Consider the following 15,774-nt stretch of genomic DNA (forward strand, 5'->3'; position numbering starts at 1 on the left):
GCTTGGGGCACCTGGGTGGCTCAGTCAGTTAAGCATCCGACTCTGGCTCAGGTCATGATCTCGAGCTTTGTGAGTTCAAACCCCTCAGAACCTGGAGCCTGCTTTGGATTCTGTGTCGCCCTCTCTCTCTCTCTGCCTGCCCCCCCCCCCCCCATGCTCTGTGTGTCCCTCTCTCAAAAATAAATATTAAAAAAAAAAAAGCGAACATAGTTGCAGAAGACCCAAAAGAACACATTCCAATGCACCTTTGTGTCTAGAAAGTAAAAATGGGATTGCATAACACCTGGCGGGGAGAGGCTCCGGTGATCCTCTGCCCAGGATTCCGTTCCTTCGCCTTCATTTCACTTGTTTCCCGCTCTCAGAGCTTCCGTCCAGGTGGAGGGAGCTCCACCATTGCAACTGCTAGCCTCGCTCTGCCTCTGTTCTTATCTCATCTGTACGTTGAGGATGAATAAGCTGGCTGTGCTCAGTTCGTGTACCGTCTTTGTCCTCGCGGGAGCCAGGCCGCGCCCGGGAGGCCGGCTGGGGACAGTGCTGCCATCGTGGCTCCCCTTGCCTGGTTCCAGGGGTCAGGCAGCAGGTCTGTCTGGCTCTCACACTAAGCTACAAATGCTTACTTAGCTTTCACCGGCAATAAAGGTACTGTTTTGGGTCCCATCTAATATTTTCAAAGTCCCCACCTTGTTTAGCACCTGGTGGGAGGGGGGGTGGTTACCAGGGCGGCTTGGGAAGCTGCAGCAGAACCTAACAGGTGAGGCAGGGCCCAGTCCGAGACACCAGTCCCTGCAGTCCCCGGCTGCCTGGGATACACTCTGTTGCCCGACACCTGTCTCAGGTGAGTAACCATGAGGGCTCCACCCGCACTGGCCACCTGCGTGTGCTTGTCCCCTGGGTAGAACCAGGAGCCCCCGACTCAGTTTTGTTGGGCCCTAGAGAAAATGATGTTCTGATGACAACCAACAGTTTGAGACAGTCACTTCAGGGCATTAAACAAGCAGGGATTTCCATCAGGCCACCGGGAAGTCCCGGTTTCTAGCGGCAGGAAGTCTCGGTTGCAGCTGCGATCGACAATTCATTGTATGTGGGTGTCATGACCTAATCCAAACATTCTACCCCAGTCGGCTTCATTCTACGGGAGAGCACTAGGCCCTAAGCTGACATGCCTAGGTCAGGTATTTCGTCTGAGTGAGTTTTATGTCTTTCATCTGTAAAATGCAGGTACGGGGCACCTGAGTGGCTCAGTCGATTAAGCGTCCCACTCGATTTCGGCTCAGGGCTTGATCTTCTGGTTCGTGGGATGGGGCTCCACGCCGGGCTCTGCAATGACGACGTGCGGCTTGCTTGGGATTCCCTCTCCTCTCTCTCTCTCTCTGCCTCTCCCCTCCTCGTGCACTCTCTCTCTCTCAAAATAAATACTTGGCTCAGGGTCTGGAGATCTGGTAGGTGCTCAATAAATCTCATTAATTTGACTGGATTTAGTTCATTTCGAAACAAATCAGGCTGATTTGGAAGACAATGCTGTAAAAGAACCTCTGGGTCTGCACTAAGACATGCTCGCTGCTATGGAACCGCGGCCGCCTACGCTCTCCCTCACTAAGTGATCTCGTTTTCCTGGCACAGCAGACAGACGTGGATTGTCCCTAGTGACGTGATCCTCCACCTTGGGAGCTAAAAACTCCAACGGAACATAAAAAGCCAAACTAACCGACCCGGCACCAGGCTTTCAGTCCCCAGCCCGCCGGGGCCAAGTCCCCAGAACGTCAGCCCGCTGCGCCGTTCGTGGCCCTTCCCTGCGGGACAGACGGGCCGCCTCCCAAGGGCCGACGGCGCACCGCTCTCTCGGAGCCCGGACTGACGGCGCCGAGGGCCGGACCAAGCCGGGACGTACCTGTAATTGTGGAACCAGTTGATGACGGTGCTGGTTTTCAAGTTGAGCTGGGTGGCGAGTTCCTCGATGGTTTTTGGTGACGGGTATGGCTTTTGCTGATACGCTCGCTTCAGAGCTTCTTTCTCTTCAGGAGCCAGCACCACGCGGGGTTTCTTCAGCTGGTGCTGGGGCTGCGGGCTGGCGCCCTGGCTGTAGTCGATGCCAACGGAGGGGGGCTCGCAGGGCTGGCTGTCGCTGACCGAGCTGTGCCGCCGCTTCATGTAGGCTGAGGGAGGGAGAGAAGGCGGATTGAGGTGCAGGCCCAGCCGGGAGATGAGCCCGGGCCCCTGACCCCCAAGAGCGCCACGGGGCGCTGCCGGCTCACACTCGTGGGTACGTCGTGGCAGCCGGCCGTTCGGCCCTGCTCTTCCAAGAGCGTCTCGGAACCCCTGGGCCAGAACCGTTCCGAAACCCAGCCCACGTTCGCCAAGCGCCTGCTCTGCGGGAACACGACGTCGCCGGCTGGCCCTGCCCGGCGGCTCGGCGGGGGACGCGGGGAAGCGTACCGGCGACCCCGGGGAAGCGCGGTGAGGGAGATACCAAGGGAGGGAGGTACCCAGCTCAGCCCGGGGAGGGGTCAAGGGAGGCTTCCCAGGAGAGATGGTGTGTAGGCTGGATCTTGAAGGCCAAGGGTGATTAACCAGAAAAAGAGAGGATGAGGTAGGAGGTGGTAGGAGACTGTCCTGGAAAGTGGGACCGGCAGGTGTAAAAAAGAGGGCACAAGGGCACGAGACCGCACAATTCCAGAGTGTGTATGTGTGTGAGCGTGCGCGTGCCCGCGTGCGCCTGGGGTGTGGAGGGGGAGGGAGGAGCCGGGGAGACGGGCAGTGCCGGGGTGGGCTGGAAGTTTGGACTTTACCTCAGAGGCAGAGGGGAGGAACGAAAAGGTTTTAGTCGGGAATGGTCTGACCAGCTGCACGCGTTTTGGAAAGGCTGTTCTGGCTACAGTTTGGAGGATGGGGCGGACGGCAGGGCTGGCAGGAAGGTGCTCCGTTAGGAGGTAAGATGAAAAAGATCTGAACTGGGGCAGTGGTGGTGGGACTGGAGAAAAGTCCAGAGGGTGTGGAGATGGAAAGGGCCAGAGCTGACAGGACGGTGGGGGGGGGGGAGGGGGGGGCTGACGCAGGAAGGGCTGAGGAGGGCGGAGGAGCCCCCGGCCCCAGGCTGGGAAGTGAGGAGGGTGCTCGTGTCTCTGGGTTGGGCGCCACGGAAGAAGGGAGAGGACGGTGGCTCGTCTTGGAACTGTGGAGTCGGAGGGGTCTCTGGGTTGCCCACCTGGAGATGGCCTGTGGGCAGTGAGACAGGTAGGTACGAAGCCTAGAAGAACGGCTGGGCCAGAGAGAGGGATTTTGGACCACGAGAACACAAACTGTGGTTGTGGTCCGTGCCGTCGGTGAGAAAGACGGGGGCTGGGAACGGAACCCTGGGACATCCACAGGCAGAGAGCGCCCCCACGAAGAAGCAGCCCCGAGGGATCCAGAGATGGGAGGAAAACCAGGAGACAACGGTGGGAGAGAGGATGAGATCTACAGTGTCAGTGCTGCAGTGAGTCTGACAAGGACCCCGGAGACCCTCTGGCTTTAGGAGATCACCAGAGACGGGGGGAAGCAGGCAGAGCAGGGCTGTGGGGAGCAGAAGAATCCAGGTGGCTGTAGGCTGAGTACCGAACGGGAGGTGAGGAGGTGAAGGCAGTGAGCACGAGTTGCTATTTTAAGACGCTTGAATGTAAAAGAACAGCGAGAGACAGGATAGTTTCTAGAAGGGCCGAGGGTGGATCTGAAGCTGAGAGCGAGCTGATCGTGTTTCCAAGCTGAGGGGCGAGAGCTGGCGGTACAGGTGAGAGAGATGATCGTTGCAGGTGCACCAGGATGGCGTCTGAACAGGACAGGCGGGGAGGGCTGGAGGTACAGACGAGCTTATAGGGGCTGTGGCGGGGAAGGCCGGTGGCTGGCATTTTCCCGCTGAAGTAGGAAGGCAGGAGTGATGATCTGAAGTGATGGGAAAGGAAGGAGTCTTGGAGGGGTAGAGGAGAGCGGTGGAGAAAACAGGCAGAGCACGAACCCGAGGTTGGGATCTGCAGGGGGACGGGGAATGGGAAGGCGGGAGAGAGATGGCTGGCTGTGTCTGGGACAATGGCAGGAGGAGGTAAGGGCACCAGGTAGCCAAATGATGGGGACAAGGGTGGGAACAGGGATCGGCAGGCCTGGAGGCAGAATGAGCCATGAAACACGAGAGACACGGAAAGACAGAAGGACAGCAGGACGTAGTCAGTGAGTGGGGTGCCTGAATTTAGTCTCTGAGAAGTAGCGTAGTCGTGGGTGACAGCAAGACTTGGGGAAAAGCCCAGGGTTAAGGAGATCAAAGAACTTGAGGCCTGGCCCTGGACGGGGTCTGAGGGTCTTAAAACACCCCTGAATGAGGTGGGACGTGGGTACGGAGGAAGGCAGCAATCCAGGGGCCATGGTCTTGAGAAAAAGTCCAGTAGTGCGGGGGTGGGGGGCGGCTGGAGGGGGCTCGGCGCTTCAGGGAACATGCACCTGCCCTGGGGGACTTGCCCTTGCCCTTGCTTTTGGGGACAAACAGGGTCCTTGTGCCCTTGATATGGATTTTTACTGTGGAAGGACTGCAGGGGGAGCAGTGGGCAGCAGTGAAGTAAAGGGGACGCGCCTCCAGATTCAAGTTCTCTGTTCTCTCTGTGCTGTTGGGGCTTCATCTGCCCCGTCTGTCCTTATGCATCACCTGTCCCCAGCTATGCTTCAAGTTAAAAACCATTCGGGCTTGAACCAATAAGTCATCCATAGTGATCTTTCTAGTGGATTAGCTTGGTTGGAAGAGAGTCTGCAAATCCTTGAAAACTTCTTAAAACTGATGGAAGATGGGAGGTAATATTACTGAATAGGAGGAGCGGAGTGGCCAACATCTGGGACGGGATCCTCCCACGTATGCGGTGGGAGAGGGGTCATTGCCGCCCCTGCGTACAGGGGAAGAAACCGAGGCCTAGAGAAGCGAAATGCTGGGCTTCGGGTCACACAACTGGTAAGTGACAGGACTGAGGTCTGACCCAAGTCCGTGCTGGGCAGTGCTGCTTGCCTCGAGCTGCCTGATGGTGGCCAGTGCCCCGGCCCCGCAGCACCGGAGCACACCCTTCAGCGGCACTGATGTTCAGGTCTCAAAAAAATGTTACAGGAGAAGACTATGGATTGTCAGGGTCCATCTGTAGCCACCAGGAAGAGATACCGATGAGCTAGCCCACGCTGTACGGGCGCACGTCTAGGGGCTGGTGGCTGTGTGGACAGGTTGGTTCAAGGGCCGTCTCGTGAAGGGACGGAAAGCAAGAAGGCAGACCAGGATGGAGACAAAAGTTTATGAAGAAGGAAAAAGAGCAATAAAAGACTCGAGCTAACGGGAGAAGCAGCAAAATCTTTCTGGAAGAGAGGGAAGCATGACGCACGTGTGAACCCCACAGTCCGGATCACCCGGTGCTCACTTTTTCATAGAGTCCAGCCTGGGAGCATGATGGACTTTCATCTGCTTTAGAGGAACCCAACTTATTTTAAAAACTGTGACATACGGAGCACTTAGGTGTGCTGGGGGTTAAGTTCCGTACATTCTTTCTAATGCTCACAAACCTGAAGGAGGTCATGTTACCATCCCCTTTCTACAGATGCAGACACTTAGACTAAGGAGTTACTTAACTAACTTGCCATTTTATGACTGACCTAGGACACAGCTGAGAAGGCAAATCTTCCCCCAAAGAAAACGAAAATCATACTGTGAGTGGCCAGAAAGAAATGAGCCTGGTCTGCCGGCCGCTCCCACTGGGTGGACGGCCGGTAATCGGCAGAAATCCCAGGGAAGTGCTGTGCTCGGGGTCACCCACTGTGGTGAAGGCTCCTCCAGTGAGCATCCCTACTAGAGGGAGAAGACAGTGGGGCCACAGCCGCTTTTCGGGAACTTGGGACGTGGGGAGGGGCCTGGGCCTGGCTGAAACAGTAACTCCTTTGTAACACAAGATGGCGCCCAGAGCCCGTGCGGAAAGAAGGAGGCCTGTGCCGCCCCCCAGAGATCTACCTGTGGGGGCAAGGGTCCTTTCCTAGTGGCCTAGGAGAAGCACGCCAGGGTGGTAGAACCAGGGCTGTCCCCCTCCTGACACCTGCAGCGACGGGAGGCTGTGCAGGAGGTGGCCTCGGAGGGCCGGGCACAGGGAGGGGCTTCCCCAGCACAGGGCGCGCGGTGGCCTCATGGAGCTCAAGGTGGCAGGCCCCGCCCCTTGACAACGCAGAGAGCTCTAACATTGCTTGGGTGAGCACTGATAAGTGTCGCAACTCGGTGATGGACATATGGGGCTCACGATGCCATTCTACGTCTTTATTTGAAATTTCCCCAAGGGGGAAATGTTAAAAAAACTTTTGGGGGTGATGCGGCACCAGGCGTCACATCCTGTGCAGAGCCGTGGCCTACACACCGGGAGGCAGGCCAGGGTCCACTGGAGGGCCCTGGGTGGGGTGGAAGGCTGCTGCCTGGGCACAGGGCCCCAGTGTGGCTGATTCTGGACAGAAGGCCGCTCAACACACATCTGAGAGCACCAGCTTCAGAGCCCGATGGCCCGTGAGTGCGGGTGCCGGCCCCCTGCTTATTAGGCCAGCGGTTGAAAGCAGACGAGTCTCATAACGCGAGGGCCTCATCTCTCCTGGATAATATGCCTACGCTAGACAGAGCTGTGTGGACTGAGTCAAGTTTGGGCACCGCGCCAAACAGGAGCCTCAGGACCCGAAGTCTCCGTCCTTAGACAAGGCCTGACCCCACAGAGCTCTGGGAAGAGACGTCAGAGGTGCCCGCTTCCTCCTGGAGCTCCAGCCCTGGCTGGGTGACAACAGTGCCACTAGGCCGGCGGCGAACAGCAGACTCCCTTGGTGAACTCGGGACGCAAGCCTGGGCTTGGTGCCCGGCCCCCGGCTCAGACACGCACGCCTCAGCCACGTGGGTGGGCGGTGCCTCGTTCCCACATCTGAGGGACTCGGGTTCGACCACTCCGTGAGCTCAGGCCACCGTGCCCTCCTCGGGGAGGAGCAGCAGGTACCAGTACAGACCAGGAGACAGAGGAGACATTCCTTGCCACCACCAAGGTGCCCCTGCTTTGGGATTTCTCCCGTGTTGTGGCCTCCGGGGTGCGGGAAGAATGCCGATCAGCGTCCGAGAGGGCTCCAGATGCGCACGGAAAGAACAGCCACGCTTGGCCCTCAAGGAGGCTAATCCCACGCAGCCCCGCAGCCCATAGAGTAACAGCAAGAGGGATCTGTTCTGGCTAGAATGTGCTCTTCCGGTGACCAGGCGGGGTGACCTTAACGGAGGCACCTGGCTTCTCTGAACGCGGCTTTCCTTATCTACAAATGTGTTTATAAATGAGCCCTCCGATAAGACGGGAGACGGAAGGCCCTGGCTGGTGGTCCACATGCAAGAGACAGAGCTCCCCAGGCGCCCAGCAAGGCAAAGACAAGAAACAAATGGGCCGCCACCGAGTGCTGTGACGCTCGCTTCTTGGTGGCCTGACACAAGAAAAGGGCTACGCTGACCGCCAGGGCGACCATGAGGAACTCTCGGAGTGCCCCCCTCAATGCTAAAACGTATTTGGGTTCAGGCGGCTGGGTAGAAAAGTCACAAACCTTCCCAGTCCTCTTAGGTACTCCTCCGTTGATAATTGTCAGAAGAGACCCCCCCCCACCCCGCCCTGCCTGAGGGCCCTTCGGCCACAGATCAGTGCCCTTCGCTGCTCTGCGCGAAGGCTTTAGAAGCGACGGCGCGTCTGTACCCGAGAAAGCAACGAGCCGGGGCAGGCGCCGGGGCTTACCTTTCTTTTCCATCCGTTTCATGTCCATCAACTTCTCCACGTTGTTGGGGTCATTCAGCCATAGCTGCATCCGGACGAAGGGCTCCCGTCCCTTCAGACTGAGCTTGTGCCAGGGTTTTGGGCGAGCAAGGAGGTCGGAGACGGAGCCTTGGGTGAGCCCCAAGATGGTCTCCCCAAATAAGCGCTGACCTGGCGAGAAAACGGAACGGAGAGAGACGTCACTACAGAGACCCAGGGATCTGGAAGGACAAGGTTAAATTCAGGCACGGGTTGAAAGACCCAGAGTCTGGTCAGCTGGGTCCCGCCTCGGAGCGAGCACTTGTTAGAAAGAGCTCTTCAGCCAGACTTGTGACGGACTCCACTGGTGACGGAGACAGTATCACTCCCGCGTGCTGCTGGCACACAACGACGTCTCTCGCAAAAAAGCCTTCAGGCTCTGGAGGCACCGAGGCCTGGATGACACCGGCAGCGCTTATCAGAGGTGGTTAATCCCTCACCCAAGCTCAGGAGGTTAATAGCACACGGGGAGCCCTCTCTTATACAACCTCAAACCACAGGGCTGTCTGGCTCCTTTCACGATTAGCAAGGTTATCCGGTCTTGCTGAGAAAACAGGCCACTTGACCCAAGGTCACAGCAGGAAAGAGAAGGAGAAAGAGCCCCTTAGCGCTGTTTTTCTGAAAAGCAGGCCATTTCCAATTCTAAAGTCTATTCCCGCAGTCTCAGCTGCCTCTGCTGACTGGAGCTCAAAGGCGATCGCAACCCCTTCCTCGAAGCCTTTTCTCCGAGGCCGTGGTGGGCAGCCCGCTCCCCAGGCCGATCAGAGGGAATTCTGCTCTGGAGAGCACAGCGACACCAGGGCTGCTGGGTTCGTCAGAGGCTTCAAGAGAAAATTTCTCTTCTCTGAGAGCCATTCAGCCTCGGGTGAAGAGGGGCCGGCACTTTTGAAGGCGCAAATGAGAATGTGGCACAACCTGAATGACCAGATGGGTTCGGAACGTGACTAACAGGACTTATTAGGCGGAAATGGAGACTGGGATCAGACAGGCCGGCGCTGGGTACCACACAGAGTAGGGAACACGACACCTGGGTCCCCGAGCGGCAGGGTGACCGCGGATGACAGGCTCATGGGCTCCCGTCTTCGAGAGGGAAACACCACCCCCTGTGCTCCCAGGGCAGGTGTGAGCAACGGTGGAGTACCTCCTTGTAAAAAAGCGGGGCTTCAGGGGCTCCCGGGGGGCTCAGTGAATTAAGCGTCTGACTTCAGTTCAGGTCGTGATCTCACAGTTCGGGAGTTCCGGCCCCGCCTCGGGCTCTGTGCTGTCAGCACAGAGCCGGCTTTGGATCCTCTGTGTCCCTCTGTCTCTGCCCCTCCCCTACTCGCACGCATGCACCCTCTTTCTCTCAAAAATAAACGTTAAGAAAAAAGAGCAGCCCTTCAAGTGGAAGTTTACAGCCTGGAAAGCACTGGATTTGAGATATCATTATTTTTTGTTTCCATCATTTTCACTTAGGGATACATGTACCGATTTTGTAAACCTGTGGTTCCCTGCATTTCAAACTCACAGGGCCTATAAGCGTCCTAAGTCCTCACCAGATTTTTGCTGTGGTAGTTTTAAATAAATTCTATCTAATTCTCACCTGGCAAATGAATCTCATTTACATTCCAAGGAGCTTGGGATGGTCAGGAAAGTGATACATGTATACACGGCTAGTTACTACTTGCTTGACCCACCCAGTTGTATGGCGGGGGGGATTATTCTTGGAAATCTGTATTGCTTCTAGAGCTTTCGCAGCGGTGGCTCTCGATCATTTTTGGGTCACAGACCCACTTGAGAACCCGAGGGACGCTACCTACCCTCTCCCGATAAAGTGTGTGCACGCACATACTCTGCTTATGATCTCAAGAGACTGACCCCCGAACGTCTCAAGATCTCAAGCCAGTGGTTGAGGATGCCTGGGTGTGACAGCTGCATAATTCAGCGGTGATTTGGCCCCCTCAGTGCCCACTCAGAGACCCCCAGCAGGGGAGATGGGCTCTTCCTCGGAGAAGCTAGGACCGGCTAGAGCTACCACTGTGCTGGCTTCTCAGCTCCACGGTGGCGCTGCTCTGGAGCTCTTCCGGAAGTTCCTGCTCTAAGAGGAGGCAGTCATCTCTCTGGAGAAGTGTCACCCCTGAGAGCACTGATTTACGCATCACACGGCATTGGCGGTGCACGCCCAACACCGGCTGAAACTCCAGCAAGGATGGAGACACGGACGGGAAGGCCAAGGTGGAGATTTTCACACTCGTGATCTCACGACTGCGACCTTGCAACTTAGCAGTGGGCTAACGGCAGAGTTGTCTTCAGCCGCTTGCCCACATTTACAGAAAACGACACTTCCTGTGAGGGGGTGGGCGGCAATAAGATATCGGGCCTGCTTCTCTGGACTCGTGATGGGACTGTAAGGTAGGGGAGGACCCAGGTCTAGGAATCCCTGCGTATTTCGATCATTGATGAACATATGGGGCTTCACAGCCATTTCATTTCTGTGAATTAACTTCATTAAAAACGTTCCCAGCTGACACCGCTTCTTCCCTTGTTCTGGTTTGCACAAGCGGTGGGGTAGAGAACCTCAACCAGGCAAGCTGGCCACCTAACCCCTCCACCACACAAACTTCCCCGGACTTCACTGCTCCTTCCTTCTTGTGCTATCCCCTGGGAGAAACAGACACGTAGGGCCCCTCTGCAAATTCCGGCCGCTCTTCGGGGCTGTCTCAACACGCACCGCACGCAACACTGCTCCTTCCGTTGACCTTTACGCTCGGGAAGTAAGGACAGCGTGTTTGGGGACAGGCTGTTTCCATTCTCTGGGTGTCTACGACCAGGAGAATCCCATCTGGTCAATGCTGTACCATGGGGGCACGGAAGTTTAAAATGACCAAACACTCCTAGTATTCCGACAGACAAAGCCACCGCCCGTGTGCCCCAGAGGCTTCAGAGAGAGCTGCCTCGGGTGGCGCACGCACGAAGCAAAGCGGCCTGGGTCTGGGGCTGAGCCCCAGTGAGAGGGGTGGTGAACTCAGCTGCACCGACGCTACGGCCTCCCAGTGGATTTACAGGGGAGGCTCTGAGAGTGGCTTGCTCAGGATCACAGACACAGGAAGAGGAAGAGCTGAGACGCGAACCCCGTCCGTGGACTCTTCCAGCATGCCATCCGGACGCTGTTCCCGCCCGGCAGCGCCCGTGAGGACCGGGGAGTTGCACCGGGCATGCCCTGGCCAGGGCGCACGGGCGTTGGCTGAGACGTCCCGGTGGGCGCGCCGGGGAGGGAGCAGGCTGGGACCGACCGCCCTCGGGAGCCCTGGTATTCACAACTGGAGGGTGTTTTATGTCCTTAGCGATGGCTTACAAACGTTTAAACTCACTGGCTGGTCCCTGCACCCGTTCTTCCAGAAACCACCAGGAAGCCACCCGCCGCCCCCAACGTGGCAGCCGGGGAGGGCACCTACCGAGGTTGTTGTCTGTCAGCACCTCCTTGACTCTCTTGGTTATGCCGTAGGTGTCCAGCTCGGGAGACATGGCCACCAGCTCTTGAATGCTGAGGGCCGAGTGTCCCGAGAGAGGCAGTGGCGTGGCGGGCTGGGAGTCCGAGGCGGGCGGGTCGCTGGGCTCCGGAGGCTTGCCATCCTTATTCGTCTCGATGGGGGGACAGGGCTGTTGGACCAGTTCAGTCAAACTCTTCACTGATTCGCTAGAGCTCATCGGCGACTCGGGCGCAGGGCTGCAGCTGGCAGAGGTCTTGGGAGTGCTTTCTGTAATGAAAGAACACGAAAATCTGAGGCTGAAAATAGCCATCTTTCACTATGAGCGTTACTTTCCTCACCCAGGAAATACATTCAACGCCTGTGCAAGAAGACAGCATGGCGAGCCACTGGGTCTATGGCCTGAGAGAAACTTCATCTTCTGCATTAAAAAATGAAAAAACAAACAAACGAACAAGAACCCTGAAAACCGCAACAGAAGAAAAACTAGAGGTTTGAACAAAAGGGATCTGGAGGCTTAAGACAAGGGCATCCTGTTGCGAAACTGCTGTCGTATTAACCATGGGCCATCACGGTCGTGACGTCTTCCGGCGGGACCCCGTGATTCCAGAATTCAGAAGTCCCTCGGCTAAACTATAATCTGCATCTTATATTCTGTCCCTAATTTTCAGAACAAAACGAACGGGTGGATTATTTTAAATGAGGGTGGCCCACGACGTGTGGTTAGGAAGGCCCCAGAAGAGGAGACCTAAGGCCTCGGCCGCTGGCCCCAGGCCCCCCCCCCCCCCCCCCCCCCCCCGTGCTGAGTCCTGGGACTCCCTGTGGGTTCTTGCTGTGATCCCAGAGGGCTCCACAGCACCCAGCCTGGAGGGGACCGACGGAAGAGAAGCACTCACTCTGCTCCCTGTCAAACCCCAGGACGTGCTTCTGAAGGCCAAGCTCTGTCACACACGCTGGCACCGGGAGAGATGGGGCCAGAGTGGCAGTCGGGTCTCCATGCTCTCCCTTCTGTCCTGGTCCGGGTGCCCAGTAGGGAGCGCCAGCCCGTGCCACCCGTGAAACCCAGCCTCCATCGGAGTCCTAGGATGTCTGGAATGAAGGCTTTGGCCATTTCCTAATTACCAAATACACAGAAAGGCTGTGCCCGGGAGGAAAACGCAGAGTGAGATAGCGCTAAGGTCCTATTCGAGGTAAAGTCAGTTGATGGCTTGGTGTCTTGGGACAGGCTCCCTCTCACCGCCTCCCATCAAGCCTGGCACGTAGCAAGAGCCCATGTGCCACGTGTCAGGGACCAGGCCAGGTCCTGTCACTTGGGCTGTATGGCCTCAGAGAGATAAGTGTCAGGAAGCAGGCCCCTCATGGGACATCAGAGCACCTGGGTGGCCCCCAAAACACTCGCTACCTGATTAGACAAAATGTGACAATGGAGTACTGACTGAATTTCAATTGGCCATAGAAGTGGAGTGTCCTTTGCTGGACATGTCACATCCAAGATAGCAACCTGGATTAGACGCAGAATAACGACCTATTCTGAACTCAACAAGATGGGAGATGTATTCTGAACACAAGGGATGTTTTGTGTAAATACCTACAAAATATCCCAAATGGAACAACTTCAATTCAACCAGTGAACCTGTTTATCATCCTAAACAGGACCAGGGTTCCACCATCACATAAACCTGTGTCCTCAACTTGGAAATTCTGGTTTAAAACAAACAAACAAACAAACAAACAAACAAACAAAAAACAACCCGCTGGTTTGTAGAAGATGTAAAAGAGCTAGACGTAAACAGCAGAAATGATCCGTATAAATCTTGAAGGCAATATGAATCCTACAAATCGGATTTCTTCTCTCTGCTCACCTCCGGGTCATCGTACAACTGGATATAAAACCCAGCAAATGTTATTTTTGTTTCTGAAGCAGCAAAGGAATCGTACTGTAAATTTGCCCCGATTCACCCATGCGAGGGACCGATGTGGCAGACCATCCATCTTGCTCACTGCAGACTGTCAAGGATGGCATGAATCCCCACATGATAAACAGATTCCTTCTCAGGTTTGTGTCCTGTAACCCACAGCAAGGTCAAAAGCATGGCTGCCTGGCTAACAAACCGCACGGTGCCACCGCCTGGTGCTTCCCCTGTTTTGTCTGGTGCCGGCCGAGACCGAGCTCCCGAATCCCCGGACGGCGGTGCGTTTCTTTCTCGCAGGCGTTCCCGGCCAGTACTCGTGTGGATTTTTGCCACGCAGAAGCCCTGAGAGAACCGAACAGAGGCACTGGCCGCACGTTACTGGCGTCCCTCTGCGCTCCCAACCATGGCTGCAGACAAAGGCAAGGACCTCAAGATCAAACCCCCCCCACGCTGGGCCTGGAAATGTACCGGGAAGGTGCCGCTGGGCGGGTTTGCATTGGATCTCCACTCTGTGTCGAAACTGCAACTGACAACTCGAAGCGGAGTGCTCTTTCCGGGGGACGACGATTCACGGACCGACACGTGCACACACACGCCACTGCGCTCTCGGGTCACGGAAAGCAGATTGGGCCCACGTGTTTGGCTAGGCACGGACAGATGCAATGGCAAGTGGCCCCGTGGGAGACGCCACAAATCCTCACGTAGAGAGCATCACTTTGGAAAGGGAGTCATTTCTTTAGAAAGCTGTTTCCAGGAAGCCCTACGCTCCAGCGGCCGGACCGGCACCACAGCGGCTAATGAACCAGAACCAAGCCCGTTTTGGTGGGAGCACCACAGAGACAGGCTCTAGAGCCCCTGGCAAGGTGGCCCGGCCCCTGGGTGCAGGAAGGACAGGTGGTTGCCTGTCCTTGATCATCTTGACAGAATAAGAAACGTTGTCAACAGAAAAGGATAGTACTTTTTTTGTTTGTTTTCCCCCAAATCACCAAATGGAGGCCTCTGACTAAAACAATACTTTTTTTTCGAGAGAGAGAGAGACACAGAGCACGAGCAGGGGAGGGGCAAAGAGAGAGGGAGATACAGAATCCGAAGCAGCTCCGGGCTCTAGGCTGTCAGCACAGGGCCCGAATCGGGGCTCGAGCCCACAAACCAGGAGATCATGACCTGAGCCGAAGTCGGATGCTTCACCGACTGAGCCACCCAGGCGCCCCTAAACCAATACTTTTTTGAAGGAATAAGTCTTTCTTCCACTCCACGTAATTACAAGTAATTTAAAAAACAAAAAAAGGAAGAGTCCTGGGCGTGGCATTAAGATACGAACTTGGGGGTAGGGCTACCTCTGTTAGCCGGCTGTTTTAACATGAGTGGGATTCTCAACTTCTTGGAACATCCTGGTTTCCTCATCTGGAAAATGCAGACAGCGTTGTAGTGAGGAATGAACCTGCCACATGGTTGGTGCTAAGAAACAAACCCCAAGTTGGATTTTTTTTTTTTTTTCTTTTCAAAGCAGTTATTAGGGGCATCGATCGGGCTGGCTCCTTTGGAAGAGCGCGTGACTCTTCATCTTGGAATTTTGAGTTCAAGCCCCACACTGGGTATAGAGATTACTTAGAAATAAAAGCTTTAGAAAAAAAAAAATAAAAGCAGTTATTAAATTGTATTGAAATACATTTGTTTACATAAAGGGAACCTACATTCAGTATAAATCTCCTCCTGATTACTGCTGTTTCTTCCACAGTTCCTGGTGGATACCATGGAGATAACATTCTGGCAAAGGTAAGACTGTAGGGGCATAAAGCAGATCAGGGTGGGGGGCAGGACTAGACTACAAAGGGGTCCCAGGGAATTCTGGGGGGGTGGGGCGGGGATGATGGGATTCTTCTGTGTCTTGATTGCCAGAACTCACGGGACACTTCCATGAGCCAAGAGTGAATTCTGCTGTATGTAAATTACACTTTGGCACCAACTTGCTGGGGACAAAGTTCTGGAAAGAATGAGATGTCATTCCCTTCATTCTTTCACCCGCTCCATAATCTGCTGAGTCAGGCCACTGGGCATATGGTGGTCGCCTGGTCAGAGGTGGTCCTGCCCCCTTGGGGCTCATGCCTAGTGGGGAGACGGCCATTCGACAGAAGTACCTAAAGGGTAGTGGGGGTTCTGAGGTAGGACAGGGGGCAGTGGGCAGGCAGGGGACACTGATGTGGCATGAGGATCAGAGAGGTCCCCCGGGAGGGGGATGCCTCAGGTGCACTTCAGGCACGAGCAGGAGTTAGCCAGGTGAGTCGCGAGAGGCAGGAGTGGCAAGGGAGGTGTAGACTACTCCGGACATCTGGTGGGCTGAGGCACGAGTGAAATGTTGTGTAGCAAGAATATGAAGCAAAGAGAGGCCCCCTGAGGCTGGCCGGTGCAGGGGCTTTGAACTGGCCCCGATGTCTGCTGTAACCCTCACGCACTTGGGAGCCAGGGCAAGGTCTGTTAGAAAGTGGGCCTACCCTTCACCCCAGCAGTGCTTCTCTTCTGGGGACTCAGAGCGGCCACTAGGATGTGTATTGAGGCCTCATG

At 55.9% G+C, this 15,774-nt stretch overlaps 1 protein-coding gene across 14 annotated transcripts in view; it reads right to left on the reverse strand.

The window, feature by feature from the left end:
• Positions 1-15,774, reverse strand: part of CUX1 (cut like homeobox 1) — a 377,703-nt gene that overhangs the window by 30,987 nt on the left and 330,942 nt on the right. For 6 of the 14 annotated variants that reach the window (XM_030300234.1, XM_030300232.2, XM_030300231.1 and 3 more), the window contains 3 exons: positions 11,267-11,569; positions 7,776-7,964; positions 1,889-2,153 (listed from right to left, as the gene is read on the reverse strand). The exons of 4 other annotated variants lie outside the window; for them this stretch is intronic. In XM_030300234.1, coding sequence (XP_030156094.1) covers positions 1,889-2,153; positions 7,776-7,964; positions 11,267-11,569 — 757 coding nt within the window. The remainder of the gene's footprint in view (positions 1-1,888; positions 2,154-7,775; positions 7,965-11,266; positions 11,570-15,774) is intronic. 4 more of the 14 variants (XM_030300230.1, XM_030300228.1, XM_030300227.1 and 1 more) reach the window with 1 other exon arrangement.

This window comes from Lynx canadensis, chromosome E3 (genome assembly GCF_007474595.2).
Source record: "Lynx canadensis isolate LIC74 chromosome E3, mLynCan4.pri.v2, whole genome shotgun sequence".
In the NCBI taxonomy this organism is placed as follows: Eukaryota; Metazoa; Chordata; class Mammalia; order Carnivora; family Felidae; genus Lynx; species Lynx canadensis.